Source organism: Pomacea canaliculata, linkage group LG5 (genome assembly GCF_003073045.1).
Source record: "Pomacea canaliculata isolate SZHN2017 linkage group LG5, ASM307304v1, whole genome shotgun sequence".
NCBI classification, from domain to species: Eukaryota; Metazoa; Mollusca; class Gastropoda; order Architaenioglossa; family Ampullariidae; genus Pomacea; species Pomacea canaliculata.
In genome coordinates, this window is record NC_037594.1 from 25,401,398 (window position 1) to 25,417,433 (window position 16,036).

At 37.3% G+C, this 16,036-nt stretch overlaps 1 protein-coding gene across 1 annotated transcript in view; it reads left to right on the forward strand.

Moving 5' to 3' along the window:
- Positions 1-16,036, forward strand: part of LOC112563682 (rho GTPase-activating protein 15-like) — a 28,635-nt gene that overhangs the window by 1,335 nt on the left and 11,264 nt on the right. Inside the window, exons 2-9 of the mRNA XM_025237918.1 lie at positions 3,118-3,375; positions 5,692-5,796; positions 7,223-7,324; positions 8,616-8,795; positions 13,227-13,289; positions 14,522-14,583; positions 14,899-15,087; positions 15,838-15,943. Coding sequence (XP_025093703.1) covers positions 3,118-3,375; positions 5,692-5,796; positions 7,223-7,324; positions 8,616-8,795; positions 13,227-13,289; positions 14,522-14,583; positions 14,899-15,087; positions 15,838-15,943 — 1,065 coding nt within the window. The remainder of the gene's footprint in view (positions 1-3,117; positions 3,376-5,691; positions 5,797-7,222; positions 7,325-8,615; positions 8,796-13,226; positions 13,290-14,521; positions 14,584-14,898; positions 15,088-15,837; positions 15,944-16,036) is intronic.

Below are 16,036 nucleotides of genomic sequence, written 5' to 3' on the forward strand. Positions count from 1 at the left end.
ATCATGGTAGTTGATCTATGGTAAAGTATGACTAGCATAGTATGTAAGGCACATATGCATTCTATGCAAGTGCCATGCCACACCTGCTTGCTGAATGCAAAGTCAGACAACAGCAAAAAAATGATGTTTTCTTCTGCCATGTTTTGCACAGGATTTTAAAGTCACTGCGCTTAAACCTTATCATCTGAGGTCACGGATATAAGAGACACTCAATTTGATATTAGATAATGATAAGAACTGTGATGTGTACCAGACAATGTCAGAGAACTGAAGCTGTCTACAGAAATAAAGAATATCAACATTAGCCCCAATATCAGTGTATCAGTGTACATACAAAGGTTATTCTGTACCTGTACAATGAGCTTGGTCTCATGCTTTCTCTATAATGTTCATACAGAGGTTATTCTATACCTGTACAATGGGCTTGGCCTCATATAATGCCCGCATTTGATCCTCAGCTACCTACATCTCTTTATCAATACTTGACTTGCAGATTGTGCTTCTTAAATATCTACCACATCTCGTTGGGTTTGTTATAGAGACTACTTGTCATTACTAGAGTCTTGACATTTTCTAATATATATATCTGTGCTTTCAGGAATTGTAAAGTGTATGATTGTTTAATCAGGTCATTGCTGCTAGGAATTAAATAAATATATAATTGTGTAGCTGGAGTTACTAAAACAGAAATAAGTAGATCCATACCAGATACCCTCCTTGAGAGATAGCCTTTACTAATTACTGCACATTAGTCGTAGTGAATGCATGTAACAGATAGTGATGAAACCCAAGCAAGAGACCCAGCCTTGTGCTATTACAGGTCACTGAACATAGTTTATAGTCTGGTCACCATCCTGGTTGGTCCCCAGGAACCTCTGTTCCACACAATGAAGAGGGCGAAAACTGGTTTGGTTTGGACATATCCTGTCTACAAAAAGGGAGGGGTGGAGGTAGGATATCCAGGAGGCAAGCAGCAAAAAAGGGGGGCTGAGTAACATCAAACAGTTGTCAGGCCACCAACTGGATGACCTCCTGGAAGGGGCACAGTACAGGCCCAGCTGGTGTGCCTATACCAAATTTCCTACAACTCATGATGTCCACCAAATCACTGGAAACAATTAAGGACAGAGAGAAAGAGAATATAGCTTATAAAACTAGCTGCTGTGTACAAAAAGGAGAACTGATGAGTGTATTATAGTGTAGTGTAGCCACTGTATATGGTGCAGAGAAAGATCCAAAACTAAACAATGGAGTTGCTTTTGTTTATTAATTGAAAATAAGCATTTTGTAAGTTGTTACACATTGTGTAGGCTCCCAATTTCTTCAAATCAGGCAAGGTTTAAAGTACTGTTTTAGGACTAAAAAGGCTTTAATTGATCAATAAAATGGCTTACCTTGCTATTTAAGTAATGTTTGATACGAGTTGATTAGTTCAAGCTATTCCACAAGGCACCTACATTAGTATTATTTATACTAGCAACAGCAGAGTTGGACATGTCACATGAGGAAATGTATCTTGTCAACAATGACCACTGCTAGGTCAGCCCCTCTTTTGTATGACTGATGATACTTTAGCATGTGTATGTACAGATAACGTGTGTGGGTATGTAACTTCATATGCATGCAGACAACTAAATATCAAGAGTTGCACAAGTGGATGTTGACATTTATAACCCAGTTATTGAGAGCAGTCATTTTCCTGGACAGTCATTTTTTGCAGTATCATTGACCAAGCCTGCTTGTTCTTGTAGCAAAGCCTGACCTGAATGGCAAGGCTTTCTTTTTTATATATTACATCCTGACCTTAAAATTGAGGCCTATTCTTGAACCACAGTCATGCCTGAAGGTCAAGCTGTTGAATACTTTCTTATTACAGAGGAAAGGATAAACCATAGCAAGATGTGGACATTGCTGATTCTTGCTTTACAGATAGATTTGCACTTCTTCTGAAATAGAATTTTTGGGGGTCGGAGGGGGTTGTGAATTTATGAAAGGGAGGCTTACTCTGTTTCCTGATGGTTCTCTGCTCCCTTCCCTGACACAGCTGGCTTTTGGTCTGTTTCTTCTCTTAACTGGAAAACCCAATCTTTTCCAAATTACATTTAACTCCACCCCTCTCCTTGTCATGAAAAGCGCGTTTAACTCCGCCCCTCTCCTTGCCTTTACTCTCCACCTCTAACTTCCCTGAGTTTTTTCCCCCTGCAGGATCACTATTAAACCTCACTACCTCCCTACCTCACCATTTCTTTCCGGTTGAGCTAATGTAGCTGTGATTCAATATTATACATTAGTCATTAACAGTGCTTTTTTGGAACAATTTGTTTTAAAGAATGTGGGACACTCGGTGGCTTTCGTTATGTATTATATTTCCTGTATGGCATATACTCACTGGGAATCCTCAGTTAAACACACTGTATTCACTTGTGAAGATGAAGAAAACATTGGTGTCACCCTCAATAAAGTGTGTTTGCTTAAGACAACCGTTATTGTGAATTTACTGTAAACATCAGTGTACCAGTTTCAAAAGAATTTTTACAATGACAGAGGAAGCAAGTTTTCCGAGTGCATTATTATCAAATTTATCTGGAAACAAGATGGTAAGAATGGTGAGAAGGTGTGATTATGAGATCATGAAATCTTGAAAGTCTAAGCTATTAGTAGGTTTGATCAAGTACATTTCTGTCATGCACTTGGCATGTGTGTATGTGTTTTATTTCTTTCTTTATTTTTTTTAAGAACTACCAGTTATTCACATTGAATATTTTCTTAAAGACAAATTCAAATTTAAAAATAAAGATATGTTCTATTTCTGGGCTTAGTTCACTTAGTGCTAATTCCCAAGTCATTCTGTTTACAAGACATGAAATTGTAAACATCAGTGTTTTTCTTATTAGATAGTGATCCAACCATAATACCCATGACATTACTAGTGTGCACTAGTTGTTACAGCAGTTGCAGAAAAAAAGGTAGTGTCACAGCAATCCCTGTATGATATTGGTACAGTACACTAGCTGTTTTGTGTAACTAGTAAGCCTCAAACCTTTCTCACTCCACTCTTCATATGATTGCTTCGGTATTTCAAGATTTCATACAATTTAAGACTTTCTCAACTTTTAGGGTAATGAATCTGACTACGCCAACCTCCCCTATCAGCATGCCCAGCCATGTGATCAAATGCCCAAGCTGCAGGATGGATTATTTGTGAAAATTCTGGTGGAGGACATGCCTTGGGATGTTTATGATGACCACAGTGGGAGAAGGTTCTTCCATAACCGTGACACAGGAGAGCTGACTTGGAAACCGCCTCGAAAAGAAAAGCCAGCTAGTCCACCGCAGAAGTCACCTGTTCCTGCAAATGACAGAGAAAGATCACAAGTATGTCTCAACAGTACTTTTTTCCCTCGCTACTTTATTCGCAGAACTAAGACTAGTTTCTTTAATTTTTTCACTGCTCTATTACCAGATAGCAAGTTCCTAAGGAATTTTGTTCACATTCATGTCAAGCTGTCAACATTTGGGGAATTTTCAGATAAGCGAAGCAGAAAGTATAATATATATTGTTTGGAGACGATGTGTGTGTATATATATGTATAGAGAGAGAGTTTCAGTTCAAGATTTTACATCCATTCAGAAAAGGTACTGCAGCCTTAGATTTCATGTATTGTAGTTTTTTTTTTCTTAATTGTATGCTATAGAAATAATGAAGAGACATCATTTGAACATATTTGCCTTTTAGACAGAAATAGTCTGGTACTAATGCGTAAACTTATGATAGTGTGAGAAACGCTAGTTTATCAGCAGTTCAGTGGTTTTAAACCTAACTCATATGTGGGTTGTGGTTCACATTTCACCACTACAAATATTTCTGGGTATCTGGCTTGCCTTTGCTGGGCAGAACTACCTCAACTTCACATTTACAGTTATACGCTGCAATTGCAAATGAAGTCAAAATCTCATTGCTAAGATTAATTTACAATCAGAACATGTGCATTCTATCATTGTCTTTCCATCTTCTCTCTCTCTCTTTCTTGCTCTTCCATTTGTTGCTATCACTTCTCCACCTCTGTTGTTTTCTTTTTCATTCTGTGGTGAACTGACCTGAACTGATAGAGATGGTCACAGTCCATTGCCTTCCTGCTAAGATTTTCTGTATTGTGAAATGAACTTCTCTGAAGGATGCATCATGAAGTTTGTGTTGTCTTACCCCTAATGATGGAAGCAAAAAGTATGTAAGTGGAAAGTGTATACAGTGCCTTTCTAGTCAAGTAACCAAACAAGTATAAAAAGAGGAGTGAATGTAATGTACCCCATGACTATCCAAATGTTTTCAGTACAGTAAATGTTGGGAAGAAGGTGAAGAAATGGAAGCCTGGATGTAGGCTGTGATGAAGAGAAGTAAAACAATGCCTGACATGAGGAAATAACTCTCGTCATGAGACTTTTTTGTTTCGATTTCACTCTTTCTTGCTCTCTTCCTCCTCAGCTTCTGTTATTAAGAGTAAATCATACAAAATGCATAATTCTGAATGCAAAATATCTTTAGGACTATTATTATCCTAGTTGAAAATTACAGATTAATGACATAAAGTACAAAAAAGCAAAAGATTATTAGATGCACAGTGATATTGTTGTTTTATGAACTTAGATGAACTGCAATACACGATAACATAACCCTGTTACAGAGGGAAGAAATTGCAACTATTATTATAACAGTCAAGTTTCACTTGAAAGCACTTTGTACCGTTACAAAAAGATGTGCACTTCTACTTATGGGCTTGTATTGTTTTACAGGGATGTGGGGACGACTATAAAATCCAGGTTTTGCAAGTTTTTTTTAAGATACTGCCAGTTTAGCAAGGAAAAAATGTTGAGTATTCAAGATTCACAAACATGCTGGATGTAAAGTATGTCACGAGATCTACTTTTTTAATTTTTTTACGAGGGATCTTTACGTCATTTATGTGGCCATTGTCATCAATGCTCTATGCTTGCAATTGAAGAAATTGATTAGAAGTCCTTATGAAGTGCTTCCATGACTGTGTTAAGAACTCGTTTGCTCATTTTATAGTTCACTGACATGTTCATTTCAGTTAATTCCTTGTTATTCTTTGAGGAGCATAGGGCCGCAACAACACTGTTCACTGACATGGGACAATGCAAAAGACATTTCCAGGAATGGATTTCTTGGAGTTAATTAAACATTTTTGCATCTTAAATCATTCCTGTAATATTGACTACATGGTGGACACACTTCCTCAGGTAAATAGATTCTTAAATGGATAGGAAGATGCTCCCAGGAAATCTCAGATCTGGGCTGATAAGGAAATGCTATCATGTCTGTTGGTGAGGTCCTAAGGGTCGGCTGTATGGTACAAGCGGCTGCATGCTGTCTTGTGTCACCTCATTTCTTTTAGTATTTAGTTAATTACTTACATCAGGGGTGCCCAACCTATGGCCCGCAGGTCACATCCACCTCATTTTAACCAGACACAACATAATTTCCTTTTTAATCTCATGATCCTGGCCCACGAGATTTTGTCATGTCCTGTGCAGCCCTTGGGCAAGAAAAGGTTGGGCACCACTGACTTACACACTTCATGATATTTATTGCAGTAGCACCGTTCACGCCTATAAATTGAACCTATATTGGCAGAAGAAGATGTTTTCCAAGTTATGCATTTCTTTTGACAGGCAGAAAGGGGTGAAGCAGGCTTTGACACAGACTCCCTTAATGAGTATGAACAGGTAGACGAAAATGGAGATGTGTTTTATGTTCACAAAGCAACACAAGAGAGGGTGAGTAGAACACAAAAATAATATCACAGATGTTTTGCTTGCATCAGTCAACATGTGAGTGTGTAATGAATATTGTTGAGTGCATAAACTGGTTGTATCTAAGATGAGAGCTGACAATGTGGAGGTTTAGGTATCTATCACTTTTCTTGAGCACACTCTGTTGACATGAGTGTTGAGAGCATGGAGTCTTATGTGTATTATCTTCCTTGATGTGTATGACCACCATTATGGAGCTAGACATTGATGATTGCAAGGTTTCTGGGATCAATGTAGTTCAGCTGTATAGAGAACAGGGAAGGGATAGCTTGTGTTGATTGTATAACATACAACAGCAACACTGATTGTTTTATTTGTGTAATTTGATGAAAGAGTGTATAAAGTGCGCACAGTTAATGGCACACATTGAGGTCTTAGTAGATTAAAAAATAAACATAGATTAACAAGAAATAGCTTGTGGTATTTCTCTGTAGTAAATAAACTCATGATGCGTAAATAATAGTTTTAGTTTAATAGACTTATGCTGCCTGTTAGTTGATATTTTGTGAATGGCTTTAGCTTCTTATGCACAGATAAAATACTGACGTTAATTACATGGAACAAGACATGATAAAATATGTCACATCTCTCATGTCAGATCACTGTTCTATGGATAGATGTTGATCCTGTGAGTTTCCAGAAACTATCAGCAATACAAGTATAGCATACAAGTGACCTATTTAAAGATCACATCTTTGTCAGTAATTTTGGGAATAATTTTTTTAAATTAATGACATCACTGTGTTACATAAATTTTATCCTCCATACTGTATCCATTGCACACTTTTCCCACAAAATAAACAACAATATTAGTCATAATTATATAACTATAAGTATTATTTTATTGTCAATTAAGAGAATTATTCTTTCATTATTTTTTTTATTTTGATACATTTTTTTCTTTATTGAGTAATTTATATCTTGATGTGTTATATAATCTAATTCAAATTTCCTGCAAGGACATTTACTGATGAACGTAATATTGTTATGACTTTTGAGTGGTGCTGACTTTGTCTGCATGCATATAGCAGGAAATTCAAAACTGCTTGAATGTGGAATGATCTTTGTGCTTCAGCAATGAATTGAAACTGATTTCCCAGCGGCAGAAAATCATACCTATGGGAGAGTTAAAATGCATCTTGAAAACATAAAATACTTACACTTTTCTTAATGTCAGCTGATGTTTATCTCAGAAACTCTTCCAGTAATTTTCTGAAAGATGTCTCACAAAGAACTATGTCTGTTCAGCCTACTATGTTCAGCATACTATTATAATAATATGCATTTGTTTGTATTTTGTGGATTGTATATATTCTATAATTATGGAATGACATGCATGACTGCAACATGGCTGCATGATCTCTAAATGTCCTCTTGCACTGGCAACCAGTGGCAGCAATTGGTGGACCAGGGAGGACGCTCATACTTTCATCGCCTGGGTAGCAGCGATACTTTATGGGAGTTGCCAGCTTCTGCGCGATCTATGTCTGAGGTACATTATCGCTGAAGTTCTAGATGACTGTCTATGTGAAAAATAATTTGTAGTTCTGATAGTTCAACGTGAATAGCTATCTGGTATCTTAAAATGAATAGTTTCAAAAACTTGATTTAGTGCCCCTTTTTTGGAATTCAAAACAAATTTGAATGTCAGAGGAGGAAATGGTGATAACTGTTCTATGCATCCATAGGAAATTTGAGCAATAGTTGTTTTCAGTTGCTATAATACAGGATCTATTATTGCCATACAGGAAGTACAAAGTCCTTGTACATAAGCTTGTGAAGTGATGGCTTTTGAATGAGCATGCTTGTGATTGTCTCTGTGTGCAATAATTCTCTTTCTCTTGGCCTGACAGGCTGTTATCACAAATGCATGAGAATAACACTTGTATCCCTAGAAATACAGAGACTAGAGCTGCACTGATGCAGTGGCAGTTGCCATGACATCCTTCATATGTAAATGATGACTATTATTATCACACAGTATATAGGAAGTGCTGTGTAGTAAGTCAAGTGGTTCTTTTGTTTGATGCATAATGCTGAATAAATTGACAGTTCAGGCGACAACAGGTGACCGTTTTTGAAGATCTCTGTAGTCTGCTGTTGATTCACTGGATATCAGAACAGCAACAATAGGTACTTTATCAGGTGATGAAGGGGGATGCCATCCATATTCTGTGTCACAAGCACAGCGAATCCCTTACATTTCACTGCCTCTGTGGTCATTAGATATAGTGCCTTTGTAGTAGATATTACCCAGGAAGACAACATTGACATCAGTGAGAGCAGTAACAATACATTACCAACAGGCTGACAGAGCAGGAGGTCAGTACTGACAAGAGCAAAGTCATGGTTCACACCAATGTTGACAGCTAAGCAGAGAAACAGGCAACAGCTCAAGGAGATCACCTTCTTATGGTACTTGGAGTCACACTGACCAAAGATTGTAGTGGGAAGGCAGAAATCTGCATGGCCTGAGAAGAAACAAGATCTGGCACACCTGCACCATTAACATTACTTCCAACTACCAAATGCACAAGTCCCACAAAGTTCCCATTCTGTTCTTTAGCTATGATGGAAGATATGAACTCTGCTTGCTGACCTAGAAAAACTGGTTGCAATGTTAATGACATTAAAGAAGCAGTAAAGGTCGATCTTTGTAGTACCATGTAGCCATCATCTTGAGCTGCTACTTCTGCTGTTACGTCACTGTCAATGTAGCTGCCATGTTACATCACTGTGAGTTTTATTCCCCTATGGCTGGCTACTGTTATGTTTCTTGACAGAGATCTGGTTCCAAAAGTTTGGATCGAAGAGCAGACTATCAGGGCAGCAGCTTTCGGCAGAGCACTTTCCTGACTCGACAGTCGAAATCTAAATCCATGTATGGAAAAATTGATGTCCCAAGTGATCTGGATGTGACCAAGCTTGGTTCTCAGCCACCCAGCTTTGTACCAGCGTCAGGAGTAGGTTTAATTTTACTTAAGTATTTGTGCCCATGATGTAGAAAAAAGAAAAAGTTTTCAGTAAATGTTAACTGTTTTGTCAAGTATGATTTTATAGAAGTAATTAAAAGGAAATAAAAGTGCACCCTGTCTCATTTCACTAAAATATCTGAGTAGGATTTGCTTCTGCACCAGCATCAGGAGTTTAGAAGTTACCTATATGTTAAATTGAAAAAATAAAAATGTTTGAGCTTATTTCAGTTATTTTTCTGGGTATTTTGGGAGCATTTAACAGGACCAAATGTCATTTGCTTTAATCATTTTAGATAGTAGTTGGTGTTGATACTTACATTTTAACAATTCTTAGTGATATGTTGAAAATTTACTTAAAAGACTAGTGGGGGAGACATTGTTTCTGGTGATTGAGTAAAGCTCCTTAATAGATATGATTTCCTAAGATTTAGAAGACTACCCATCTTCTTTTCTCAAGATGTACAGGTACAAACATCATGCAGAGAAAGAGGTCAAAATTGTGACCTCATGACATGTCTACATTCCCAGCTGAAGCTCTCATGTCATATATGTATCTATACATATTTTAATGTGGGGTTGTTGACCTCTTTTAATGCCTTATGTTTGTAGGCATGTTTCTTGAGAATTGGGTTGATATTCAGCCAGATTTTCTTTACCCAATTTTGGAAATAAATGTTGCACCCCATTAGTTTTTTTACAAATTAGTTTAACTTTAAAGTTTCAGAGTACTGCAACTTTTTTTTCCTTTTTTACTCAAAAGTGGCTTCATCATACAGAAATTTGACAATAAGAGTAGTGGTTGGTTGGGCAGGGAACTAGTGGCGTACATGCAGCTTATCTTTCACAAAACTTTTTTCATACTCCTATGTCTGAGTTCATATGGTGTTGTGTAAAATTGCCTTCTTCTATGAGTGCTCAGGAGGTAAATGGTGTGTTCAGATGTAATTTGTTCATACCAATATCTTTAACTTTCTGATGTGGGGTATCAACCATTTGAACAAACAGCCATCAGCTCATTTTTTTTAAAGAGCTTTGTTAGTGAAACATCAGAAAATAAAAATATGTAAACTCATCTAATCATGTAAATGATTTTGTAGCCTGCAAGGGCTGCTCATTGGAACTTTCTTAAAGCTTCTTTCTTACTGTAATGTTGTTTACTCTGACCATTTCTTAACATCCAAATACTGTAACAGCAAAACTACTGCAACAGTTTTATAAATCTGTAACTAATGCTTTTAAAGTTGTGATACTGCTGATGTGAAGAGTTTTCTTTTATTAAGCTTCCACTTCCATCAAATGCCTTCTGAAATGAAACTTACAGTAACAGTTTTTAAATTTATACTGCTGTATGTAACAATGCTGAACTGTAATTGCTGCTTTAATTTAATAGTGTTTTTTTTTGGTTAGAACTAAAACAAAATGCTAAATGTTTTATGACTAAGACAAAGATGACTGACTAAAGATTCACTCTCCAAAAAATAATAATAGTTATTTATCTGTAGCAGCTGTTCATACTTACCCAATCATGGAAAGTCTTGTTTTAGCCAGACATCTATATTATGATCTTCACCTAAGTAATGATAATAGTAAATGCAAGATTTGTATAGTGCATACCCACACTTGGAGCATGCTCATAGCGCTTACGAACAAGACATGGACAACATACAAGGGACAAAAGAACAATCAACATATAAATGATGGAAGGATAAACAACAGTGCTGATGATGAATAAAAGACAAATACAGGAAATACAAAGGGAACATAGTAACAAGGACTGAGAGTATTGTGAAGGAAGACAAGTGAAGTAGCAATAACCGGAAAAGGTGGGAGGGGGGGCAAAAGGGTGTGACAAAGGATTAGCATTGTGTGGACTGTTGTTAGGAGTAATGTTTGGGGAAGAGGTATGTTTTCAGTTCATATTTCAAGGATTCAGTTGTAGGTAGGTGGCGGATGTGGAAAGTGAGAGTTCCATTGTTTTTGCTCCACAGTAGATAAAAATCCTGTGACCATATATCTTTGTTCTGATGACAGGAATAGTTAGGAGACAGACGTCAGAAGAAAAGTGTAGTCATCTGGCTGGGACATAAGAAGGAAGTTCAGAGAAATAGTCAGGGCAGGAGCCAGCAAAGAAAGACGAAAGTGTTGGTAGCATGCATAGAAAGAATGTGACAGATGGTGCTGATCTTGTGTAGCTCATAATAGACAGATAGCTGTCACTTGTCTATCATAATAGGCAGACTGACAGCTGTCATAATAGGCAGACTGACAGACAGCTGTCACTATAGTCTATCATAATAGGCAGACTGACAGCTGTCACTTGTCTGTCATAATAGGCAGACTGACAGACATCTGTCACTATAGTCTATCATAATAGGTAGACTGACAGACAGCTGTCACTTGTTTATCAAGAGTCATGACTGCAGTGACATTGAATCCCAAATTCCTGATGGATAGTGCAAAGGTGATGTTAGTTTCGCCCAAATTCATGTGATTTTGTGGACAAACGAGTGAAGGGTGATTATTTTCTTCTCAAGCATACCATTTTATCATCGTTGAGTTTGTTTGTTTGTTACGTCTATTACAGTTGAAAATATCACCTTCTGATTTTTCTAGCTTTTATCCTGTACATATATTTATATAGCCCTTGTATATATTAATGTTGCTTTTACTTATATTCTGAGGACTTGTTTCCCTACCCCACCCCATATTGTAGAATATATATTTTTCCATTGTAGCTTCATGACTCTTGTAAATTCTTATAATAACAGCTATTAATTTTCATTCTTATTATGCTGTCAACTTTATACTATTTGATATCTTGTAGTCAAGCAGTAAAACCTCCCTATTTAGACTCGCTAAAATCCACCAAAATTGGTACTTAGAGGGGTCGTAGTAGGGAGATCAAACCAATCTGTCTTCATTCCATGAGCCATGACTTCAAACACTTATAAGTGCAAGTTTATTTATTTAACTGTTAAAATAATGCTCTTAAAAACCACATCATAAAGCCTTTTTTTTGCTATTTTCACTCTCACTTGGTCGTATTTAATCAGCTATTGTTAGCCTGATTTCTAGGAAAACTAAGTTTCCAGGTAAGGGTAATTGATCAGTACACCTGTATCGTGGCAAAGACACTCTTTTACAATGTGTTATTTATATTTTGAACGTAATTTCTTCAAAAAGTTGCAACACAGTGCGAGCAGCTGGTCACAATATTTTTTTATGAACTTATGACTTCTGCAAAAGATGGTTAATGAGCACAATGGACTTGTGTGTGGTGGTAAAGAGATTGGGGATTAAGTGGGAGTTAGGGGAGGGGATGGTCATTTCAACCAAAAACCATATTGACCCCGCCATGATCATATCATCCCAACACCAAAAGTTGAATTGACCAGGGCAAGACTTAATGAATGCCTGAGGAGTGACACCTGTTTCATAGAAACTGAATGTCTGTATACACATTTAATAACAACCTCCAAACTAAAAAAATAAGGACAACAGATGTTAGGTTTAAAAAAATATATTTAAGAAAAAAATCACATGTAAGTGCCATTGTGAGATTTTAACGAAATGTTTGTATATACATTTAATACAAACCTCCAAACTAAAGAGCAATGACACAGGCTGTGCACCATTGTGTGATTTGTTCAAAGAATGTGTATTGAAAGGCAGCCATTTTTTTTAGTACAATGGTAGCTAAACACTTTTGAACAATGCATGGCTTTGTTGATAATATTTGAAGTTAAGAGCTACTCCTGTCATTGGAAATAATTGGTCTTTTGAGTCTGGATGGATTTGACTTTCAGTGTTGGGATTTAACACATGGTAGCTATGGCTGGACTGACATGGTTTGGGTCAAAATGACAGTTGACTCATAGAACAAGCAGTCTCTTTCAACATTTACTTGTTTTACCTGATTTCTGGAGAAAAACATCAAAAATGTTTGCGTCGTAAGTAAGAGGGGGTCATTATCGGGAAGGTCTTAGTAAAGAGATTTTACTGTAGTAAGCATGATGCTTATAAATTTCTATCTTAGCTGTAGACAACTAAAGCATCATTGGTGTGATTCACCTACAAAGGTTATACTAGGCCTGTAGACAGCTTAAACAGCATTCGTTTCAAACACCTCAATCGGTTACAAACCTCAGTAGGTTAAATTCCGTCTGTAGACAGCTAAAACAGCATTTGTTTCATTCTCTCAATGGGTTACATTACATCTGTTCACATGCTTATGCCACCTGTGCAGTTATGCAGATGGAAAGTTTCAGAGAAGAGAGTATGATAAAGCCACTTTTAAGTTTTCCCATGGGACTTTTGCTTCCTTGAGGTGAATGCCTTTGAATCCAGACTGCTGTGCACCGAACTCATACCAAATCTCTTCTTTCCATGACGCTCGCACCCTTTCTGGCACTGGCTTAGCTTGAGAAAAGCCCCTCTCTCCCCTCCTTCCAGCTGCCGCTCCCTTCTGCACACAGGTTTGAGGTTTGTCACCTTTTGTTCTTCATCACATACCTGGCTTTGTACCTGCAGACATTAGGTCACATAATTTGCGGGGTGGTGGTGGTTTTTATCTTCTTGCATCAGCACTCATCATCTTATTGCATATTTAGGAGAAATAAATATTCTGAATTTTTAAAATTTTGGGTAGTGTTTTTGTGTGCATGTGTGTATATATATATGCATATGTGTGCGTTAGGGAAAAGGAATGTGGGGGAGAGAGAACAGAGAAACATAGTTAATATGAATGGTAGATAATGAATGGTATGGACTTCATTGAATGCATGAAGGATACCAGAGAGATATGTATAATATTTAGGATACAAGGGATAATGTATAAAAATGCAACTATTATCAGAAGATAATCTCTGGCTTGACTTTTATTGTAGTGTATAAACATGACTCATGCTTTAGTGCAGCATCTCTTTGAAAACTTTTGTTAATCAATAAAGTAAAATAAAACATGCTTGTAAGCCTTTTTAATTGTTGTAAGGCAATTAGTGACTATAAATACAGAACACATCATTCAGATATATAGGGTATTGTGAACAGTCATACAGGCTACTTCACAAAATAGGCATGGGCTTCATGCTAACATCCTTTCCCCACAGGTACCAACCACCTTAGGCCACACATTGCCTTGCTTCAGTCTACATTCTTAGGCTGCCAAATCCTTACAACTATCTAGACCACATCTCAAGCCACCAAATCACCACTGCTATCTAGACCAGGCATGTCAAACTGAGGGTCCCCCAAGGACCTCATGGGTCATATTTGTGTGGTCATGAGGGCTGCGCATGTGTATCTGCCTGATCTAGACCACATCCTTAGGCCACCAAATCCCCACATCTGCCTCGCTTGGGCCCTCCCTTCTTAGGCCACTGGCACCTTGCTTGAGTCTGTTTCCTTAGGCTGCCTTTTAATCATGTTTAAAGTTATGTTGTCCTTCATCTGGGCCCAGTCTGTGGGGAGTCCTTTGTATTTGATAACTTGTAAATATGACAATAGGTTCAAAATGATTTTTCAGTTTTTATATTTAGCAGAAAAATGTAGTTGCATGCTAGATTTCTCTGGGTGCTATGTAACCATTGCATGGGTAGTCATTCACTCCTGGTCACCTTTCTAATAATGTCAACCATCATTGTGAGATTGCAACATGAATCATTTCCATAACAGACAGAAGTGTCATTGTTCATTATATAAACCTACCGTTACAGGACCAGCTCAGTGGCTACCTTAATAAAGCAAAGATTGCAGAGGCTGGCAAGAAGAAAGTGAAGTAAGTGTTACTGCTGCTCTTATCAAGCGAGAAACTGAAGGACGATTTAAGACAATTTATTTTCTTGCCTTTTGATCATTCTACTTCTCAAATTGGTTTTGAACATGAGAAATTTAAGTAAAAGAATGCAATTGCATGTAAAATGTGTTTGGAGAGAGGCCACTTGTACATCTGTCCAGAAGATTTCTAAATGCCTGTGTGCAAAAATATGACTCACTTTTGACTTTAGTTCTTCACGTACATCATGATTCTATTTTTATTGTGTTCACGCTTTTCCTGAGAACTAACATTAACTATTATCTGTTGGAACTACAGAAAAAGTTGGAATCAGACCTTCGTTGTGCTTCAGTCGTCCAACCTGGTATTCTATAAAGACAGCAAAGCAGCGGCACAGAAACCGGGGTCCCCACATGGACGTCCAGAGGGGGTCATCAGCCTTCTCGGGGCCAAGATCAGCTTCAACCCTCCACGAGAATTCACCAGCAAACGGAATACAATCCTGGTGTGAATACAATTTGAGTCTATGCTAGCTTCATTAGTGTCAAGAAGGATAATTTCTCAAAAACTATGTACACATCAACCTTAAATTTACCCAGTCAGTTTTAGTTGGGCATTTATTTAGTCTAATGTTTAGTCTGGGCTTAGCTTGAGGCTGGAATGCTATCCTTATAATTATCAGGCTATACTATATCATCCTGATTTGCTATCCTTATCATTATGCGATTCTTACCCTTTCTCTTCTCATACTCCTCTTCTCTTCCTCCTGTATTCACACCACATGTTGATGTATTGTAAGCCCTCATATTCACACTTCATGTCCCTGTATTATGAGCCATGTATACATTATGTTTTCATATTGTGTTCTTTGTGTCTCTTCTGTGCTCATGATGTCAAAGAGCAATGTCATTTAGTCATTTCTTTGGTGTTGCTCACTAATATAATTAGAATTTGGCACAGGCTATGAATCAAACACAAGGCAAGATTCCATATTCTAAGAAATCTCATTGTGAAATGAGTTCCTCAGATGAATATTTAAAGAGAACAATACAGCTGATGAATCTGATGTTACTGGAAATGAATTTCCATGAGAGCGGCAGAAACTTTCTTTGGAATATTCTCAGGAGTGTTCTGTCTTTCTTGTATTGACAACTATCATACAAGAACCACAATTTTTCCCACTGACACGCTGAATCATGTTACCTATAAAGAGCAGTAACAGCGATAAAGTGTTGACACTGGTTTTGGTTGTGGCAGGTGTGTGTCACAGCAGGAAATCAGTTTCTTCTTCAAGAGTGAAGACGAAAAGCTCATTCATGAGTTTTTGTTCAGAATGAAGATGGTTGCAAATGACATTTCACAGGTCAGTCACTCTCAAAATTGTAGTTTTATTTAAAATCAGGAAATTTCTTCAAGTTGAAACACCTAGACCTTGATGTTTGACAAGCGAGTATTC